Below are 23,264 nucleotides of genomic sequence, written 5' to 3'. Positions count from 1 at the left end.
AGTTATCTGTTGTAAATTCTCTTGTATTTCTGATTTTATTTGTGTCTTTTCTCTTTTTCCTTTACTGAATCCAGCAGGGGTTTGTCAATTTTATTACTCTTTTCAAAGAACCAGCTCTTTCTTGCATTAATTTTTTCTATTGTCTTTTTGTTCTCTATTTTATTTAGTTCTGCTGTAATTTTTATTATTTGCTTCCTTCTGCTGACTTTGGGATTCATTTGTTCTTTTTTCAGTTCTTTAAGATGTAACATTGGGTTGCTTATTTGTGATTTTTCTTGTTTTGTGAGATAGGCCTATAATGATATAAATGATATAAATGTCCCTCATATTACTGCTTTTGCTGTTTTCCAAAAGTTTTGATGTGTTTTTTATTTTCATTCTCATCTATTTCTATGTATCCTTTGATCTTTTATTTCTTCTTTGACCCATTTATTTTTTAGTAGCATGTTGCTTAATCTCCATATATTTGTGGTTTTTCCTGATTTCTTTTTGCAGTTGATGTCCAATTTCAAAGCATTATGGTCAGAGCATATGCTTGGTATAATTTCAGTCTACTTAAACTTGTTGAGGCTAGTTTTGTGTCCCAAGATGGTCTATCCTTGAGAGTGTTCCATATGCACTAGAGAAGAATGTATGGTCTGGTGTTCTGGGATGAAAGGCTCTGTAAATGTGAATTATGTCTATTTGATCTAATGTGCAACTTAAGGCTGATATTTCCTTATTGATTTTCTGTTTGGATGATCTACCGATAGCTGTCAATGGGCTACTTAGGCGCCCTACTATCAGTGTGTTTTTGTCGTTTCTCCCTTTAGTTCAGTTACTAGTTGCTTTATATATTTTGGTGTCCCCTGTTTGGGAGCAAATATATGGTAGAGTGATACCTCGGTTTTCTAACGCAATCCGTCCCGGAAGATGGTTCGAGTTCTGAAATGTTCAAAAACCGAGGCACGATTTCCCCCATAGAAAGTAATGCAAAATGGAATAATCCGTTCCAGATCTTTAAAATCAACCCCTAAAACTGCAAACTTAGCATGAATTTTATTATCTAATGATCAAATAAAATTTACAGCGTTCGTAAACTGAAATGTTCGTCAACAGAGACGTTCGAAAACCGAGGTACCACTGTGTTATGTCTTTATGATGTATTGTCCCCTTTATCATTATGAAATATCTATCTTTGTCTCTTGTTACCTTTTTGATCTTCAAGTCTATTTCGTCAGATGTAAATACGGGTACACCTGATTTTCTCAGTATGCCATTTGTTTGGAATATCATTTTCCACCCTTTCAGTTTGAGTCTATATTTGTTTTTGCAGCTGTGATGCATCTCTTGAAAGCAGCATACAAGTATGATTGGGTTTTGTTTTTTGATCCAATCTGCTACTTTGTGAATTTTTATTGGTGAAATCAGACTATGTACATTTTAGGTGATTGTTGATATATGAGAATTTTCAATAGCCATTTTATCTTTTGTTTTCCAGTAGCTCAGTGTCTGCATTGTTTGTTTGCCCCTGTGTTTCTGTGTTATTTTAGTTTGGTGATGTTCTATGATTTTTTCATGTTTCCTTTTTTTTTATATTATATTTCTCAGTTGTGGATATTTTTGTGCACTTAGCATTAAGTTTATGTAAAAGAGTTTCATATAGAGAGCAGACTTTTCTTCTGCATGCACCTTATCTCCATTCCTCTTTGTAAATTCAGACCTTTATCCCCTCTTTGATGTTTTAATCACAAACTATTCCTATTTATGTTGTGAGTTCATTTGCAAGCTACAGTAGTAATTGTCTTCTCTTTTTTTTGTTTTTACCTCCTTTAATCTTTATGTTATATTTAATTGTACAGTGCTCTATTCTGAATATTTCCTGTCTGTTAGTCATCTTACTCATAGTTTTGTAACTTTTTGTCTTTTTCTTCCAGGTAGAATAACCTCTTAAGTATTTACTGTAATGCAGGCCATATGGTGGAAAATTCCCTCAGCTTCTGTACAGCTGGAAAGGATTTTATTACTCCTCCATATTTAAAGGATAACTTTGCTGGATACATTATTCTTGGCTGGCAATTTCTGCCTTTTAGTAATTTGAACATTTGATTCTACTCCCTCCTAGTTTGTAGAGTTTCTGCTGAAAAATCTGATAATCTAATGGGCTTTCCTTTTCAGGTTACTGTCTTCTTTTATCTAGCTTCCTTGTGATTTTTTTTTTTTTGGCATTAATTTTTGACAGTTTCAATATAATGTGCCTTGGAGAAGGCATTTTCAGACTGAAATAATTAGGTTCTGTTTGTTTCTTGGATTCAAGGATCCAGTTCTTTCCATACGTTTGTGATGCTCTCGTCCACTATTTGTTTGAATAGGCTCTCTGTTCCCTTCTCCCTCTCCTCCCCTTCTGGTATACCCGTTATTCTTATATTGCTCCTTCTGATGGAGTCAGATAGCTCATGTAGAGTTCTTTCATTTAACTCTCAAGTCTCTCTCTTCTTCGATCTGTCATTTCCAGATTTATATCTTCGATATCACGACTTCCTTCCTCCACCAACTCAGCTCTATTTCCTAAGCTTGCTATTTCATTCATCTTTTTTTTTTTTTTTGAGTTCTTCACCTCCAGAATTTGTATTTACTTCTTTTTAAAAGTTCAGTCTCTGGTAAAGTATTCATTTTGTTTGTTGATTTTATTTCTGAGTTCATTAAACTGCCTGAATTATTCTGCATCTCATTTTTTTCAGACCTGCAATCTTGAATTCTCTGCCATTTAAGTCACATATTTCTATGTCCTTAAATTTCTTTTCTGGATATTTTTCATTTTATTTCTGAGTTGCCTTGTTATCTTGGTTGTTCATGGTATCTGATGGATTATTTCTCTGCCTAAAGAATCTATGAGAGTGAATTCTGCAACAGGTTGTAAGAAGAGGTCTTTCTTTGGTTTTCCAGTAGGTGGTGCTGAAGTATTTTATTCTGTCTTGGACTGTTCCAGCTGACTTTTCAGATATCTGCTGGGCAGTGGGAGATACCTTGTATTCCCTGGTCATGGAATACAGGTCACCTTGGTCTCAGCACCACCCCTGTGGGAGAATTTGGTTGGCAATGGGGTTGTGAGTCCCTGAAATCCCAATGAGGCTCCTGCAGCCAGATGCAGAGTTGCACTACCTGACCTGTCTGAAGTGCCCCAGCTGGGATCAGCTACTAAGGGTGGGGGTGGGGTGAGCTGGGAGAGGCCGTTGGTGTTTTTAGCTTTGTTCTCCTCCCAGTAATGGTGACTGCCAGACCTCAGCTGCCTCCTCTGTATCTCCAACCTTTTCACTGGGATTAGCCACAGTGTGCAACTACCGCTCAGGAACTGTCTCTCCAGTTCTCAGAGCTGTAGATATTCTGGTTTGTAACCTGACCCTCACTGCTACTGTTTCTTCTGAGGTCCACTGCTAGCTCTGAGACAGTGCGAGGAGGCGAATTCTGGGACAGTGAAGGGAGGTGGCCAGGCTCCGTAGCTTTGTTTTTCTGCCTTGCCTGGCAATGTCGGCTGCTAATACACAGCTGTCACACTTCTGTATTCTGTCTCTGCCCCAAGAGCTGGGTTCAGCTGTGTTATATGCTGATCACTCATGCAGGAATGCTCAGGGACTCAGAGAGTATACCTGAAGTCTGAATCCTTCCCTCTCCCAAGACTCGCAGAGCTCTGGGTTATGTCTCTGGCACCAGTCTCTGCTCTTCTCCCTTTTCTCCTCCCATATGCCCCAATTCACCCACCTTCATATGTTTCATTGTACGGATATCTCAGATGTGTTTGTGTGTTGTGCAGGGAATCCTTTGTTGAATTACAGCTGTTTAACTTGTATCTTCAAGGGGAAAGATCAAGGGGACCCCTCACGCCACCATGCTTCTCTGACCTTATTACTTCCATTTTTGATCTTCTCCCCCCGGCCCCCCTTCTTCTCCTTAAAGAAGGTCCTTTAACATTTCTTGTAATACTGGTTTGGTGGTGATGAACTCCTTTAGCTTTTTTGGATGCTCTTTACCTCTCCTTTGTTTCTAAATGATAGCTCTGCTAGACAAAGTATTCTTGGTTGTTGGACCTTGCTTTTCATCACTTTGAATATTTCATGCCAATACCCTCTGGCCTGCAAAGTTTCTGTTGAGAAAACAGCTGAGAGTCTTATGGGAGCTCCCCTGTAGGTAACTGTTTTTCTCTTGCTGCTTTTAAGAGTCTTTCTTTGTCTTTAATCTTTGGCATTTTAATTATGATGTATGGTGTGGGTCTCTTTGGGTTCATCTTCTTTGGGACTCTCTGTGCTTTCTGGGTTTGTATGTCTATTTCCTTCACCAGGATAGGAAAGTTTTCTATCATTATTTCTTCAAACAGGTTTTCAATTCCTCACTCTTGATCTTCTTCTTCTTGTACCCCTATCATGCAAATTTTGTTATGCTTGATGTCCCAGCAGCCCCTTAAACTATCCTCATTTTTTTAGATTCTTTTTTCTTTTCGCTTTTCTGACTGGGTGTTTTCTGCTACCTTATCTTCCAAATAGCTGACTCGATCTTCTGCTTAACCTAATCTACTGCTGATTCCTTCTAATGTATTCTTCATATCAGTTATTGTCTTCTTTTTTTCTGACTGGTTCTTTTTTATATTTTCTATCTGCATTTTTTTGGTTTGTTTCCTATCTCTGTTGAAATTCTCCCTGAGATCAATGAGCATCCTTATAAACAGTGTTTTGAATGCTGCATGTGGTAGACTGCTTGTCTCCATTTTGTTTAGCTCTTTTTTTGGACCTTTGTTCTGCTCTTTTATTTGGGACACATTCTGCTCTTTTATTTGGGACACCTGTGTCCCAAAATTTTGGCTGCTTCCCTGTGTTTGTTTCTATGTATTAAGTAGAGCTTCTATATCTCCCAGTCTTAGTAGAGTGGCTCTATTTAGTAGGTGTCCTGCGGGGCCCAGTGGAACAGTCTCTCTGGTCACCTGAGCTGGGTGCTCCAGGTGTCTCCCTTGTGTGGGTCGTGTGTGCCCTCCTGTTGTAGCTGAGCCTTGCTTACTGTTTGCACATCATTGTTGACCCTCAGGCTCACTAGTTGTAAGAAGTGGCTGTAACTACAGTAGAGGAGCTGTTGTTAAGAGGCTGACCCTGTGGAGATGGACTCAATTTAGTAGTGCTCTGGTGCCTGCTGAGTTCGTCTTTGGGTGTGTCGTTTGTGGAGGTGTAGCATGGTGCTCTGTGTGGTCTGAAGGTGGCCAGCAGATGTGCTGGTTTGGAGGCCTCTTAGAAGGGGCTCTGGTGCAGGCAAATGTCAGCCACTGCCTGTGCACTGCCTGCTGCCATTTGGTATAAGCTACAAAGTGATCTGCAGACGGCTGCCACGTGTGCTAGGTTTGGAGGTGCCTGGGAGAGGAAAAGCTACAAATAGAGGCCAGCCGCCAACAGTGCCAGGCTTGGGGCATGCCAAGGCCAGATGCTGCTTGTTTGGGGTTTGTGAACCTTTGACAGATTTTAGGAAAGTCTGCGGCATGAGGTGAGACATGTTAAAGCCACTGGAAATGGCTGGGTGGTCCTGCAAGTTGGGTTGGGGTAGGGTTTCAGAGAATCAACAGGGTGGGGAGAAAGATGTTAGCCAGGTTGATGGAGACTCAGATATGGCACCTGCCTGCACCTGCTCAATGGGTAAGGGGAGGGCTCAACAAAAGAACAATGGCTCTGCTAACACTTAAAAGAAGTGAATTCTTAAACAATCTTGGTTCAAGATAAAAAAAGACAAAGCTTTAGTAAAACAAAAATTTTAAAAAGTAAAAGGGTTTGATCTTATTTAATAAGAAAGAATGGAAAATTAAAAAGCATTCTCTCATATACAAGTTAACACAAAGCACTATCAGAAAGTAGAAACCTAGGGAGATACACATATGCAGTACAATTTACAGTAGAGTTGTTCCAGCTTCCAAGTCCACAGAAGCCAATTATATAAAAAAAGAGAAACTTATAACTGCCCCAGTTCTAAGAGCCTCCTCTGAATCTTAGCAAAGTTTAAATAGCACTGATGTAGAATAAAGAAAAGTCCAAAGACCTTGATTTCTACTTTGGCTCTGACATTGCTGAAGACAAAAACTGAAAAGGCATAAGATCTCTTTAGGTCTCAGTTAAATGCATAAAGCATTAAGGCAAAGGTTATAAATTATACGGAGAAAAACCAATTCCCAATTACTTATTAGTCCTATATAATTTCCAGGTACAAACCTCTTGCTGCAGCCTTTTTAGTTCTATTTCCATTTGCTCAAGTTCTTGTTTACAGTCCAGCAACTGTTCAGTCTTTTCCTCCCTTAAATGCAAATATATTTATTAAAGCATAAGCTTACTGCTTTCAAAAACGATGATCATTATCTGCATTAATACAAATGTATTATCAATACTAAATATCTAGTTGAACACAGTATTAGCCATGACTCCAACCCAGGGGAAAAGGACAAAGAAATGGATATTAGGAATTTATATGAGTAGTTACCATCAAGCAAAGTCCCCCTAAAGTTCTGCAAAGGTGAACCTTAATGATTAACATCCTCAGCGTTCATAAAATAGTTTCTCTCTCTTCATTTTTCCTGACATCCCCCATTCCCACTCTCTCTTTCTCCATCTCTCCCTCACTGCATAGTCAAAGACAAATAAGCTAGAGCGTTTTTAGGCATGGAAGTACTATCTGTGTCTGAAACTTATAAGGGTCTCCTAACTATTTTCAACATTTACAATGGCTGATAGGAAATTATACACTGCCAGATGCCTAAAATCTTTACAACTCTATTGGTTTCTTCCCTGAAGTCTATAAACATCTTTAAATTTCTATCTTTGTCTTTACACTGCTTTACTTCTAACTCCCATTTTCTATCTCCCCTTCAGAGTCAAGCTCCTCCAAGTAAAGTTTCCACTCACTATCTCTACTTTTCCACCCCGTTCTTTAATAAAAAAAGGTAAATGTTCATCGTAGAAACCTATCTGCTGTTGACCTCTACTCATACCCATACATTTTTCAAAATCGTAATTTTTAATGGAGAAATATTCCCTTTGGTAGAGGAACCATAATGAATTTACTTAAGTGGATTCATTTTTCACTATAATAAACATTGTTTTGGTAAATGAATTCATTATACGTAAAACCATGTGTATTTCAGAACATATTTCTAAAAGTACATTACAGGTTTAAAGGTACTAGACATATACTGTCAAACTGCCCTCCAGAAAGGTCATTATCAATTTATAATGCAACAGCAGAGGTTAAAAGTGCCTATATTTGTAACAATTTAACAACTGAAAAGTGCTATCACTGTTCTAATTTGCATTTATTTGAATACCAGGAAAGGATAGTTTTGTTTTCTTATGCTTGTGCCAGATATTTCTAACAAGTATTTCTTTATAGATACTTCAATGTTCTTTAAAAAGTTATACACAAATTCTATTTTTTACTGTGATAACATTATGTAACATAAAAGTGCAATGTTAACCATTTTTAAGTGTACAATTCAGTGGCATTAATTACATTTACAATGTTGTTAAACTATCATGTCTATCATTCCCAAAACTTTTCATCACTCCAAACACAAACTCTGTATCCAGTAAGCAACAACTGTCCAATTCCTCCAGCCCCTACCTCTAATTTACTTTCTTTCTCTCTGAATTTGCCTATTAAAGATATTTTATTTAAGTAGAATCATATAATATTTGTTCTTTTGTATTTGGTTTCTCACTTAGCAAATTGTTTTCCATCTATTTTGTAGCAGGTTTCAAAATTTTATCCCTTTTTTGGCTGAATAATATTCCATCCTATGCCTATATCACATTTTGTTTACTCATTCATGGACACTTGCGTTGTTTTCACCTTTTGGCTATTGTGAATAACACTGCTATGAACAATGGCATACAAGAATCTGAGTCCCTGTTTTAAATTTTGGGGGGCTATAACTAGGAATGGAATTGCAGGGTTATAGGAAAATTCTATGTTTCACTTTCTAAGGAATATTGTCAATGCTTTTAATTTTACTTATTTTTTTCTGGTTGTTCATATACTTAACATTTTTTATACAACTAGAGCAACTAACTACCTTTTACAAATACTTTTTTTGCTTTTGTGTAAAGCTCTTCCCTACCTAGAGAACTATATACTCATCTAAATATTTTTGGTTCTTTCAGCATTCTTTCTTTCTTTTTTAACTTCTATGTATTTTAAGTGTGTTTTTCCAGGACCCATCAGCTCCAAGTATTTCATTTTTTATATTTAGCTCTTTAACCCATCTGAAAGTCACTTGGTGGAAGTGAGGTGTAAATTTAAACAATTTTTCTAAAAGGAGTTACCCAGAAGTTCAAGCTTCATTAATAAAGTAATTCCCTTTGTGCATCCACTTGACATTTTATCTACAGCAATAAAGCTTCCATCCACACCTCCCAGATGACACTGTTTTTCATAGTCAATTACCTTCTTATTGCCAAATACAGTGGATTATTTTCTGGTCTTTCTAGAGAATTTAATTCAGTTAACTTCATTCTTCTTCTTGACACTCTCCTTTAGCTTCTATGATTTCACACTCTTAGGTTTCCTACTTCTTCACATATTAATTTTCAGACCCTTTTGCTGATTTCATGTTTTGGGCCCATCTTCTGGCTAACAATTATCAAGCTCTCATTATCTGTGCTAAGTAATTTTGCTAGGCACTTTACACTTTCCCAAGCACAGAATCCTTACAAGAGACCTCTACAGAAATAATAACAGTGATAGCAGCTTACATTTATTGAGTATTTATGTACTAGACATTGTTCACTTTACATATTTACCTCACACAACAATCCTACAGTAGACACAACTATTATTCCTCCTTAATAGGCTAGGAAACCAAGCAGCCTTATAGAGATTAAGTAACTTAGCCACAATCACTCAGTTAAGAAGTGTTGAGCCAGGATCCACACTCAGGCAGTATACATCTGAAACTAATGAGCTTGATCATATGCTATATCTCTTTACAGTACATATTATAAGTCTCATTTTATGGATGAAGAAACAGTAACATGGCTAATAAAAGGTAAAGTCTGCCCATAACTACTTAAATACCTTTTTAATGTTTGTGTTCTTCAAATTACATCCTTCTCATTCTTCACCTTCTCCTGGGCAGTCTTATACACTCCCAAGGCTGCAACTACTTACCTACTGCATATTATTCTGCATCAGTATTCTAGTGACCCCAAATTTTTATTATGTGTTACAGACCAGAGAGTCAATTATCCAATGATCATCTCCAGAGAGATATTTCTAGGGTACCTCAAACTAAAGATATCAAAAGCTAAATTTGTCTTTTAGCTTAATCTTATTCCTCTCTCTTATATTACAAGTGACCAGCATCACTATTCAAATAGACAATGACTAGAGCAAACTAGGAATTTTATCCAAGACCCTGCCTTCTCCCTTATCTCCTTTCCAACTTCATTGTTACAATCTTAAATCAGGCCCACACCACTTCTTGCCTGGACTGTCCTTCACTCCACTTTCACAATGCCACCAGAATTTATTTTTTCTATTTGGACACTTACTAAGAGCCAGCCACTAGGCTAGTATCTCTTTATTAAAATATAAAGCTGACCTTGTAACTATGCAAAAAAATCTTCATTTGTTCTCCACTGTTTAAGGTCCAAATTTCTGAGTATTGCATATATGACCATCAACATAGCCTCTTCATTTTCAACTTCATTACCCCTCCTTATATCCTATTGAACTTGTTGAACTTCCCTCTACTTAGAATACGCAATTGAGCATTTTCAACCTAGTTAATGTCTAACATCAATGGAAATGCGACCATCTATATTCCTGATACTACTCCCTTTTGTCTCCTAACTCAGAAGCGACAAAAACTCCTTTGGGTTTCAACTTCAGGCTACACAGACTTCGAATACACTTTGTTTCATATTACTTCACTGATCTGCTTAAAAATGTACCTCATAAGTCAATTTAAAAATGGGCAAAGGATCTGAATAGATATTTCTCCAAAGAAAATATTTAAATGGCCAATAAGCACAGAAAAAGATGTTCAACATCATTAGTCATCGGTGAAATGCAAGTCAAAACGACAATGAGATATCACTTCCCACTAGGATGGCTATAACCAAGACGGTGGATAATAATAGATATTGGTGAAGGTATGGAGAAACTGGTGCCCTCATACGTTGCTGGTGGAAATGTAAAATGGTGCAACCAAAGAGTGACAGTTCCCCAAAAGATTAAACAGAACTACCTCATGACCCAGCATTTCTACTCTTTGGTATACACCCTAGAGAACTGAAAACATGTCCACACAAACATGTGCACATGAATGTTCAAGAGCCAAAAAAGTAAACAATCCAAATGTCCCATCAACTGATAAGTCAGCAACCAAATGTGGTCTATCCATATAATGGAATCTTTTTCAACCATAGAAAAGGAATGAAGTACTGATAAACACTATAACTTGGATGAACCTTAATAAACAGTATGCTAAGTGAAAGAAGCCAATCACAAAAGACCACATCATGCATGATTCCATTTATATGAAATGTCCAGAATAGGCAAACCCATGAAAAAAGAAAGTATATTAGTGTTTGCCAGTAGTCAGGGCAAAGATGGATAGGGAGTGACTGCTAATAGGTATGGGGTTTCTTTTTGGGGTGAAGAAAATGTGTTAGAAAATTAGATAGTGTATGATGGTTGCTCAACTCTACATATTAAAAATTACTAAATTGTACACTTTAAAAGGTTAAATTTCCTGATATGTGAATTATATCTCAACAAAGCTGTTGTTTAAAAAAAGAATAATTTCTTTAAAAAAAACACCTCTTTGAAAACTTAGTACCAATGGAGACAGAAAATTAATAAAGTTTTTGATAGTGTTATCTACTGCATAAAAATGAAATTTATAAGGAATTACTACGTCCAAATTGCCAATATTTTTACTCTGTATGTTAATAAATCAAAAACAATTATATTATGTTATACCACGCATAAGTATGTAATTAGTTAATTTGTATGTTCTCATCATAATTATTTATTTCCATTAAGTCTACAGCAACCTGAACTATTTTTATCCATCCTGACTTCCATACTTCATCACTTTAGTAAAGATCTATCCCAGCAAAAAGACTTAAAACAAATGTTAATAGAAGAAATCCAACAAGGAAACACATTTTCAAAGGACAACAAAGACATTACATGGTATCTGATGATAGTTAATAGGAATAGTTGCTATATTTGGGATATTTATTAATTTAAAATATTCATTTTTTCCAATCAGCATATGAAACCAAACTTTATCAATCTCTTTAAGTTGTCTGGAATTTTATTTTAATACACTCCATGGCCAAGTAAATTTTATTTAAAATCAAATTCTAATATAGTGCAAAATGTTAAATGAATTCACAACCATTATTGCAGCTCTAATTGCATGCTTTATCTAAAGACTGGAGAAGATTGTGCTAAATTATATGGAATGAACTAGTGTTCACTGTTTAGGCTATCCATTAACTGCCAGTCAAACTAATAACAGCAATCTTTTCTCTAATTTTCCTGGTGCAGCTGTTTATAGAATATCCTGGGCGTGTTCACTTCAATAGATACATAATAATGCAGACATCCACAATGAAAGCTGTATTTTTTTGTTTTCAAATTTTTCTATAGACTATATTTTTTTCTACCTTGCATATTTAATCACTTTCTTAAACCAACGACTTTAAATAATCAGTAAATAAACTTAATTGCTAGATTGTGGCTTTAAATTTAAAATCTACACTGTAAAACTCAAATTCTAGGAAAACAAACCAAAAGAAAATAAAAAGGAAAAAGTCAAAAACACAAAAATCCTTTGTTCTTTTTAAAGTGCAAAATAAGTCTCCAGCAGAGATTGGTCATATCTTCACCTGTGATTCACCAAGGAATGCCTATGTGACATTTATACTGACTTTTCTGCAGTGATCTTTGAAAGTTAAATAAATTTCACCAGGACTAACCAATCTGAATATTTACCATCTCCAAGTACATGAATCAGACATTTCAATTACTCAATGCAGGAGACACACACACAAAATTAATTTTTTGTAACACCAAATGCCAACAATTCGATCTTTTATAACATTAATTTTAAAAGAGCTAACTAAACTTACTGATCTGCATCAGTGGTTGCCAGGATTTCGATTTTAAGAATGTAAAATAAAAAAAATTAAGCAAATCCCAATTTGCCAAGGAAGAACATCATTTTATAAAAGAAAGACATTTTAACACTAGACACATAGGACGAATATAAAACCAGAATAAAGGGCATCCTTTAAACTGGTAAGATTAAGCATTTGAAAAACTTTATGCCTTTATGCCAGTCTCTTAATTTTTCTCATTTTGGCAAAAACTAGTAAAAACTTGATATAGGTTAGCAAATGGGAACTACTATCCATCCATATACCATATGACTAAAAATATAGTTTAGGTAAACTTTGTGACCATATAAATGAAATCAGCCTTGAAAATAAGCAACTTACAATTCCTGCCGAAGCCTTCTTATCTTGGCCTTAGCATCTGCCAGTTCCACTGACAGATGTTGTCGACTTTCTGTTCGTTTCATGCCTGGAGAACCACAGGGTGATTGTGCAGATGAAGAGGCATGGGGTAGAAAATGAAGACCATCTCGTTCTTCAGAGAGCTCTATAATAGTCTGAGGAAATGTGGAAATAAGCACAGAATCACTTTTAGTATTCTACATATCAAAGAACTAAATACATCAACACTATTCACTGAGTCTAAGTACTATACAATATCGAAAATGATTCATCAAAATATCTTAACTTCATCATATTTAGCTGTCATTTTTAAGAGTTTGGTTCAACAGTTCATGGATAAGCTGTTTAGTAGATAACACTAGAAGACTTAATACTTTTTTCTTAGTTGTTTTTTTTTTAACTTTTATTTTACGTGTGGTTTCCCAGGACCCATCAGCTCCAAGTCAAGTAGTTGTTTCAATCTAGTTGTGGAGGGCACAGCTCACAGTGGCCCATGCAGGGATCGAACTGGCAATGTTGTTAAATGCACCACGCTCTAACCAACTGAGCTAACCAGCCGCCCTTTCTTAGTTTTTAACAAAAGTCAATAGTGGTAAAATAAGTAGACCAGATGGCAATGGTTGGAAAGTCATAGAAGACTTGTTGACATAGAAAAGAAATTAATCCAAGAGTGATATATCTACAACTATGCTGTCCAATATGGTAGCCAGTAGACAAGTGGCTATTTAAGTACAAATTTAAAAAGTTAGCAAGACAGTTCCTTAATCACACTAGCCACATTTCGAGTGCATAACAGCCACATGTAGCTAGTGGTTACTTTTTGGATAGTGCAGCAATACAATCTTGCCATCATGGCAGAATTGGACAACAATGCACTGGAATTGTAAAGAGGGACTCAGAGGGACGAAACAGAATCTCAGAAGTTTAGTTCGATCTCTTAATTCTGTAGGTAAGGTAACGGAGGCACAGACACTGATTTGTCCATGATCAGACAATTAGCTGGTAGGAATGTCAAGACTCCAGGCCAGTCTCTTGACTCCATATCCTATACACTCTCTCTCTCTGCTATAGTAGTTCCAATCTGCCTCCCATCTCAACGCTTCTTTTACTCTTTTCTCTAGAGACCCTCCATGGGACACAAATCTCCCTCTATTTATCCTAAATCTAAACTTTAAGGGCTTTTTAACCTACATGTACCTCACTCAATCATATTTCCTCTATTCCCGTAATTTTTCTTTTCTTGGAAAATTCTCTTATTCTAAACCAATTTCTCAGCTTTTTCCCCAAACTTCTCAGGCAAACAGAAATCGTCTTCTACAGCAATTTCAACTGTCCTTCTATTCCAGATAAAATGGGTGGGATTACCACCATGGGACCATGAAATCACCATCCTTGTTTTTCATCACCAAGTCTTATATCACCCGCAATGAATCATTAATTTTCCTCTTCTTTTATTTTTTTAAACCTCCCATCAGAATTCATTTCTTTATCCTTGGAATATATTTCAGCACCTGAATGAGAAGGTCTATCCAACTATTGCTTGCACAGATTCCTGTATGTTTATTGATAAATCACAGAATGTGATTTCCAAATTCCTTTTCTCTCTACAACTCCACCTCCACTCCATATTTGATGTGTACAGGCTTAATCACTGAGGGAACCATTCCTCTTTTGTGCAATACCTCCTTTATTAGCATTATTCCCATGTCACTAAACCTATGCCTGAACCTTTAATCATTCAACTCCCCCTTTTCGCCCAGCCAAACAGATTTTTCCTGGCTACTACTGAGTTCCTCCTCAGCCTGAAACTACAATTAGGACCTTAAATGTCACCCTTACTTTCTAATTTAACACTACCTAGCTATCTTTGGCTATGGCTCACTCTTTGGGGAAGAAAAGGGAGGACTAATATTTATAGAACTTCTGGCTAGGAAATTTTCCAACAAGATTTCATCTAATACTATAATCTGCAATAGAGGTATTAGGTCTATTTTAGACATAAGGAAACTGAGGTTCACATAGATTAAATAACTTAACCAAAGTCACACAACTAATAGTACAACAGGAATTCAAATTTGACTCTAAGATAATATCATTTTTCCTTACCTACCATCAGTTTTTTGTTTTGTTTTGTTTTGTTTTCCCATTCCGGCTCCAAGGTGATAAAGAACTCTTACGGAAAAACAAACAAAACAAAATACACAGCCCTTACTCAGATCTTGCATTCATTTTTTTTCTTTCTTTTTTTTTAAGGAGGGTGCAGCTCACAGTGGTCCATACAGGGACTGAACCAGCAATCTTGGTGTTATTAGCACCATGCTCTAACCAACTGAACTAACCAGCCACCCCACTGCCATCCATTTTCAATTAAGCTCTTTCCAATGCCCATCAATCCTTTTATTGAAAATTTTGCTGATTTCCAGGCAAATTCCCCCACAATTGCTACTGTAAATATGTTCCCTTTTCTTTACTAAGCCACCAATTGCAAATAGCAATCATCATTTCCAACAAATGACCTCTCCTCCAAATTGTCAAAGAAACAAAACCTCCTGAGAGTCCTAACTCCTCCATTTTTATTTATCTCTTGCTCTCAACACATATTCCTTAGTTCTATAACATTTTCAATTGGCTTTTTTCCTCCTTGTTTTTCAAAGATATACAAGTTTCTTCCATATAGGGGGAAAAAAAATCACATTTCCCTCTTGCTACCCTTCTATTTCTCTTGCAATGCTACTTTTTGAAAAGTAGTTTATGTGTTCACTCACACAACTTTATCCTATCCACTGTGAAAAGTATCACTACTCTTCATAGTAGCTCAGGCTCAATCTTCATGGAGTCAACTTTTATTTGTATATTTTCTTACTATCTCAATTATCTTTCATCTTGCCTTCAACATCTCTTAACTCTAACAATAGTACCACATATACTAAGTGTTTAATAAATATTTCTTTCATGTACAAATAAATTACAATTTAATTATGCTGCCTTTTGTTTTTCATTTGCGATGTAGTTTTTTTCAGTAAACCAGATACAATCTCTTACACCTCCCTTGTATCTATCATCTTATCCAGCATAGTACTGAACACAAAAAGAACTGCTCAAAATTATTTAACTGATTCACAAAATGGAGAACTCAAGAATACGTATTGTAGACATATACTACATTTGAACTGGGTAGGTGGTAAAATGGAGATATCAAGAGCTTCCAGAAGCCAATGAAAAGAGTACAAAAGAACTATGGCCTGAAAATCTTTTCAAAGAAGAAAAATAGGAAAGAAACCTTTTACTAAGAATAAAGAGTATCCAAAGGTGTTTTCTATTAAATATTATGTCAACACTTTGATTGTTCTCTAACAGTGGTAGTTTCTTAAGCTGAAGGCCTCTGAACATTTTCCAAATAATCTGACAGGAAATATCATTAAAGTATAACTTTAATTAAATAAAGACTTCTCTGAACCTTCCAAGTCTGGACATTCCACTAGTAGTTGCAAGTAACATCTTCCTTCAGTAAATTCCTATAGTATTTAGATGTATGTCTTTTTGGTACTTATCATTTTGAAAATTTTATTACAGTTAGTAATTTTATTAAAATAACTTCCTTATTAGATTGTCACAATCTTTGGTTCTTTTCTGAACGTTTGTCAGTTTGTTGCTCCCAAGTACTCAAGATCTTGCTAAAAAGAAGGTTTTTATTAATAGATATTGAAGAATGAATATACAAAGATACATCAGCGCTAAGAAAAAAATTCAGGTGATCTAATAATTCTACTTATAGAACTCACTGAGGAAAAGAATCAGAGATATACACAGCACACTCATGAATTTAGGCAAAGGCATTATAATGGTTAGGAACACAAGCATTGGAGTTATTTAACTTCTTTGATTTCAAGTATCTTCACCTATAAAATGGGGTGATTGTGCAGAATAAGAGAATATGATAATCTTATAATACAAAGGTTTGCATAAAATAGTGACAGTAAAGATATTTTAAATTCATTACAATCTCCTACTTTGTGTTTAGTAAAAGGAGAGGACTGAAGAGATCATTATTCCACAACATAAATAAAAAAGTGAAGAGTAATTAAAAACAGGGTGACCAAATTATACTTTCTAGATTGAAGTGAAACAATTATGACAAAAGAGCAACCAAAATTTAAAAAGTTAAAAAGAAAATCTAAATAAGAATTTGTTTTAATCAAATTAAATGATACAGAATTATTATACTTACATACTGTTACATTTGTTTAGTATTTCATAATTATTTTAAATTATCTTTTCTAATTAGTCCACTGGTGACCCAACTTGAAATTTTTCCCCAGAGAACTGGTTTTAAACCAGCTAGCAACTTGTTTCCTGAATACCTTACACAGGAGAATGTAACCACTTTTTTTTCCATGTTAGAAGAACAAATTCAACCAAAATGGCTAATCAGGCAGGATTTTAAAAGGTTTTTCAAACAATCACTCTATTTAGTGTTTATTATTCCTTTTAGTTTTAACACAGATCATGTAATAACAAGTATTCTGTTCACATTTCTCCAATGTACTCCATCCCAAATTAATCAGTTCATGTGAGATCAATTTTACATGTCTATCAATCATACAAAATCAAAGTATAGATTTTCAGAAGTAATTCCTCAGAAGTTAGAGGACACCTTATCAAAATACTTTTAATATCTTGAAATGCAGAGGAATTTTCTAGAAAATGAGTAAAGTAGTGAAAAGAAACTAAAATAAAAATACAGCACATGGTTCAAAAATCAGATTGAAAAATGAAACAGAACTCTGTAAGTTTGGTAATATATAGTAGGGATTTTTTTCAATTCACTCTTTCCTTCCTTTGAGCTATCTTAGCTTTTTAAAAAATGTAACTGTTGCTCTAAAATATTTCTTTATTTCCTAAATATTTTCTTCTCTTTAAATGCCTGAAGAGAAACTGAAAATTCTCATCAGAATTGAATATACGCTAAAGAGACATGAAAGTTTTGTTCAGAAAAATAAATCTTTTGGAATTTCTTCTATGTGATCTTTCATTTGTCCCAAGAGTAATCAAATTCTCTATAAATAAGCTCAAATCTGTCTCCATGTAAATGGAACAAATGATGAAAGCTATACATTCCCCTGAATGGCAGAGTACTTTAGGCTGCTATTAAGAAAATATTACTCATCACCACATGCACTGAAGTCTAGACTCCTCTAAAAATTATAAGCTGCTTTCAGTGAGTGCAGGCAAAAAATCTGGAGCAATTTTACTCTTTTTAAAAAGCAAAGTTCTCCCTTAAAAGAGCTCATAATAATTCTCTTTTTAAAAATCACACCTCATTATACTGACTACAAAAATTTAAGAACTTTTGTGGGACATTTTATTCAGAACACCTGTTATTCTTCTTTTATTAACACTTATTTTTCAACCTCACATGGCAATAAAACTAAGAAATTAACCTTAAGCAAATTCTTATGCATCAAGGCAATGATTTTTCCACTTACATCAACGATATTTTCAGTTTCACACTTTTGTACTGTTGCCAGAGCTACGGGGATGACTTAAAACACACATAGGAATAAAACTAGAATAATAATTTAAAAGGAAAAAAGAAAAGAAAACCTAATTGCAATCTGTTTACTAGCAATTTGGGGCTCTTACATGTCCGTTCTGGTTCCGTGTTGCACACAAAAAAGGACATATGGTACTTTATTACCTGCCCTAAGAAACAGAATATCAATTCTGAAGTATCTCTGAATGCTACCGTTTTTTTTGGAAAGCAAACTCAGGTAATATACTGAAACAAATTTACAAACCTCTGAATGTTCATCTCTCTCATCTATAAGTCTTTTTAGATGCAATGCCATATTTTTCAAGAGTGGTTCTATTTCCTCCTGAGACATATCAGTCACTTCCATCCACTGCAGATCAAACACATTTTCCTGATTGTGGGTTACCTTTAGAAAAGCAACCAAAACAAACAATTAAAAAATGACTAATACTTTCATTTTAAGATGCACAATATTAGCTCAAATACTACATATTCCATATAATAAAAATATAAAAAGCAAATGTAATGTTAAAAAAAGCATTTAAAATTACTGAATAATAAAAAGTCTACAAAAATTATTTTTTAATTCAGCTTCAAATGAATTTATATTTATTTTCCAGTCAATTCAAAAGATATTTAATTCAGGGCATTTCTAAAGGAAGGTAATATTGATATGTCTGACAACTGCTTTAACAAAATCAACTAAAATTTTTCTTTAGATAATAGTAAATTTATTGTACTTGAATTCAAAAGTGAAAGTTTTTTAATCCTGTAGGATATATGTTATTGCCCTTCTATTGCCCTTGAAAAGCTAAGTCTTTATAGATTCTGAAGATGACACCATCATGGACCCTCAAGAGAAAAGGACTCCCAATATAAAGATTTTTTAAAGAATGGAAAAGTTATATAAGTGAAATACTTATTTCTTGCTTTCCGTTTCTCACAGAGATTCTGATATTTTGCTGTAACTTTCACAACAAGCAGCAAAAAATAACATCCTCAAGAATGGTAGCAAATTTAGTAACTTGCAAAACTTAGAATTTATTCAAAATACAATACAGGCCACAAAGCTAGCATAAACAAATACATGTAAAGGGAAACTATCAATAAAACTATATCTTGTAGAGTACTAGTGCGCTTGCTGTTGACAATATTACTGACAAGAAAGCTGGGCGCTATAAATGTTAACTAAAACAAAATATGATCCATAGAAAACAAAGTCATTTAAGTAAGAGAGTATTTTCAATACTACCAATTTTCACTGTTTAAAGTCTCTCCTTCTCATTAGTTCTATTTCTAACCAACGTGCAAAATTTAACATGCTCTATTTCTAAAAAGTCTTGTTACGTACGCAAGATTAAAAGCCCAAGACTGGATAAAAGCACAGACAGTAGCTATCAAAAGGAATCTAAATAAATTATTTAAATTCAGTTTTTTGACAATGCATAATATGTCTTAGATTTAAGTTTGTATATGGATGTTACAAATCTCTAATGTGTTTATAATTCAGGTAAATATCTTCAATAAAAATTATGCTTGTGTCCATTCATTCAAAAGAAATATCACTGCAATGACAAAATACTAAGGTTATCTATCATCTTACCTCGCTTTAGTTTTAAATTATACACAATGATTCACTTTCTGCTGCTTCCATTTGCTATACTATTCATTTCGTGCTGTCTAACAAAGACGTACAAGTGTACTTCATTCCTCACATAACACTTTTTGCGTATGTCCCTCTGGATAAAGGCAACGGTACTTCTGTAGTTAGCACTGTGCCATGTATAAGAGGATTCATTTAAGAAACTATTTCTAAAGAGCAGAAGACAATGTGTCTAAAAGCAGGGTTCATCTATATTTGAGCTTGATTTGTTCTTGCTTATCCCATGACTGTAATTATTTTGGGAGACATACAAATAAATACACCACAAGCTTCATAAAAACTGTATACAGGTTATTACCTCTTGAATATGTGCGGCAACTGCTGCTTTTGTATCAAAATCTAAACTTTGAATTCTTTCAATAAATTCTTCTTTTTTCTGACACTAAAAGAAATGAATAAAACAATCATTCATACTTCATAGGGTATAGTTCTTAATATGTTGTAAATAACTAAAAACTCATCAGAGTAAAAAGCTTGGCTATGTTTTGAACAGTACAAAGAGGGTTTTGTTTTTCGGGGTTTTTTGTTTTGTTTTGTTTTTGTTTTTTTTTGGGTTTTTTCGCATTTAAATGGTATCTCTAATATCCTTACCTAATAAAAAGATACCAATTTAGCAATATTTATTTTAAAAACAAGGCATTGAAAATCCATATTATTTTGATGCTGTAAAGTTCTAAAGCGGGAAACCATTACACAATCCATCTGAGGTCAGTACAATATTATTATGCTAACTTTACAGAGAAGTAAAGAATCAAGAACTTGTTTCAGGGAGGATAAGTTACTTGCCAAAAAACACAGTGAGTCAGTGGCAGAATTCGGAATACAGCCAAAATGCTCAGTCAGTCTTTGGCTATCATCAAACAACACAGCCTTTCTTCTTGGAAAAAAAATTTTAAGCAATTTTTACTTCAAGCTTACCATTCATTCTCACATCTAAATCCTATCAATCTAATAGAAAAAAATGCTACTTTTGTGCACCGGTTCAACATTTATAAGGTAACACAGTAAATATTTGATTTATTTATAACATAACATAAAGTTACCAGGGGCAAAATTTAACAATGTATATACAAGTACAGATGTATCAAATGGAATAAAGGCAGCATTTATGTAACTTTTAAAAAGGTTTATATAATTAAAAATATTAAAATGATGCAAACCCAATCTTTTTCTTTCCATTCAGTACTGAATAACAGTTTAACATGCACCTTAATCTCTGACTTCCCTCTACATCTCTTATACTGCAATCCAACTGAAAGTATAACCATATTCTTGCAGCTACCAAATGAGAAGTGCATACAAAATAGACAGCACTGCCTTGTCTAGCTTAGTGGCATCTCCTGGGCCAATTACTGAACACTAGTGAAGACAACATAACAAAAAGAAAAACTGGCTCTCTAATCATGAAGAAACGTAGCAAGGTTCTGATTTATACTCTACACGTTTATTATATCAAATCATGACACCCTATTTCTACTGCCATACAATTTAACTTAAACACATTCCCATCAGTACAGAAAGGTCTATCTATAGCCTGTAAAAACAAAATTACTGGGATGATACAGTAACATTTAAAATTAAATTACCAGGAATATATAACTCCTAGCTGTGAATCGGAAGTCAAACTAGGGGGGATGAAATGAAAATTAATTTAAAAACAAGAAATTTTAGGTTTATGAATAATATTTGACAGGCAAAGTAAGAACAATTAAGAATGACTTTATGGATAAATGTTTTCAGATTTTTTGGGGAGATATCCAGAACAGGGATTGATGGGTCATATGGAAATTCTATTCTTAATTTTTTGAGGAACCTCCACACTGCCTTCCATAGCGGCTGCACCAATCTGCATTCCCACCAACAGTGTATGAAGGTTCCTTTTTCTCCACAGCCTCTCCACACTCATTATTATTTGTCTTGTTGATGATAGCCATTCTAACTGATATACAACTGAAAACAACAAAGGAACAAGACAAACAAACAAAACCTCATAGACATAGACAAAAGCTGAGTGGTTACCAAAGGGTACAGGGGAAGGATGTGGTAAATGAGGGTAAAGGGGATCAAATATATGGTGATAGAAGGAGAACTGACTCTGAGTGGTGAACCCGCAATGTGATATAAAGGTGCTGTATTACAGAATTGTACACCTGAAACCTATGTAATTTTACTAACCATTGTCACCCCAATAAAATAAAATAATGACTTTATGACAGTACATTTGTAGCATATATAAAATAACTTTTTAGGTATGGTGTCCCCAATTTTTAAATTCAATGCTTCCAAAAATGTTAACCTATGCATAGTTTCTGAGCTAATGAGCATATAAAAAGGCTGGGATGTGATGACTATGACTCACTGAAAGGGTCCGCCAATTGTGTACCCTTTGCCGTATCTGTCTGTCTTCCGTTTAAATTAAACACACACTTTCCTTCCCTAAGCCCTAGGGCCACAGTTTCTTTATTTATGCTACCTTTAGGAGCTCACTTTTGAACAGTCTCAACACATATCAATGAGAATTCTTCCTTTACCCTTAAAATACCCACAATTTCTACTAAACCTCTTCTTTATTCAAACTCTAAAAGTCTTAAGAATTCTGAAAATGCTTTATAAATAGGTTAGATTTTCTTAATACAAAATTTCATAGGATCTTGAAGGACAGAAGAAAAAAAGACTATCAAGATGGAAAACAGAATGAGCGAAGATTCAAACTTTGAAGTTGAATAATCAGACAAAATGTTTCCATCAGTGGTTGTTCAATAGGGGAATCACTAGCTACATGTGGTTACTAAGTATGGAAATGCAGCTACTCCAGTTGTAATTTAAACAGACACACCTGGCTAGTGGCTGCTGTATTGACAGCCCAGCTCCAGAGCACAAAAAAGTCTGGTGTTAAAAAATAGATATATAAACAGTTTTGCTTCCAGCCAACAGAGACTCTTATGAAGGCTAAATAATCACCAGCAAATTATTTTTGCCACTTAAAATTAAGGTCTCTTTTATATTTATATAAAGTTCATGAGCATCAAGTTACTTCTAATTCTATTATAGTAATTGATTCCTAAACCAGCAGATTACCATAAATATGATATGGAAGCTGAGAAAAAGGAAAAGAACAAAAAAAGTTATAGAACTGCATTAACCCTAAAGTTGTATTTGTTACATCAGAGAGTTTACGCTCTGAATCACATTCCTCAATTTCCTCATATTTTCACTTGGTACTCTCACTGCCTTCTTTTCTTAAAGAAAAAAGACTTATGTGGAAAAAATTATACTAAAATAGAGGAAAGAGCACCCCAAACAAGCTAGTAAACAAGAAAATAATAAAATAAAAAATACATGATAGAATTTTCAACAAGAATAAGGACACTAATGACTGAACAGCCCATAGTTCTACCAAAGTTAAGACCAAAATGAGCCACACAAAAAAAAAATAAAAAGTAGAAAAATTAAAATTTCCTCTTTAAAGGATGGCTATTACCAAAAAACCAGAAAATAATAAATGTTGGCAAGGATGTGGGGAAACTGAAAGCCATGTATA

The 23,264-nt window shown here is 34.6% G+C and overlaps 1 protein-coding gene across 6 annotated transcripts in view; it reads right to left on the bottom strand.

Annotated features, from left to right (window-relative positions):
• CCDC88A (coiled-coil domain containing 88A) overlaps positions 1 to 23,264 on the bottom strand; it is a 114,784-nt gene that overhangs the window by 51,239 nt on the left and 40,281 nt on the right. For all 6 annotated transcript variants that reach the window (XM_033125381.1, XM_033125380.1, XM_033125375.1 and 3 more), the window contains exons 6-9: positions 20,022 to 20,105; positions 18,326 to 18,466; positions 12,510 to 12,682; positions 6,216 to 6,297 (exon numbers count right to left, since the gene is read on the bottom strand). In XM_033125381.1, the coding sequence (XP_032981272.1) occupies positions 6,216 to 6,297; positions 12,510 to 12,682; positions 18,326 to 18,466; positions 20,022 to 20,105 (480 nt within the window). The remainder of the gene's footprint in view (positions 1 to 6,215; positions 6,298 to 12,509; positions 12,683 to 18,325; positions 18,467 to 20,021; positions 20,106 to 23,264) is intronic.

The sequence above is a fragment of the Rhinolophus ferrumequinum genome, chromosome 13 (genome assembly GCF_004115265.2).
Source record: "Rhinolophus ferrumequinum isolate MPI-CBG mRhiFer1 chromosome 13, mRhiFer1_v1.p, whole genome shotgun sequence".
Classification (NCBI taxonomy): domain Eukaryota; kingdom Metazoa; phylum Chordata; class Mammalia; order Chiroptera; family Rhinolophidae; genus Rhinolophus; species Rhinolophus ferrumequinum.
The sequence above is the reverse complement of the archived record's forward strand: the minus strand, read 5'-3'. Positions and strand labels throughout refer to the sequence as shown.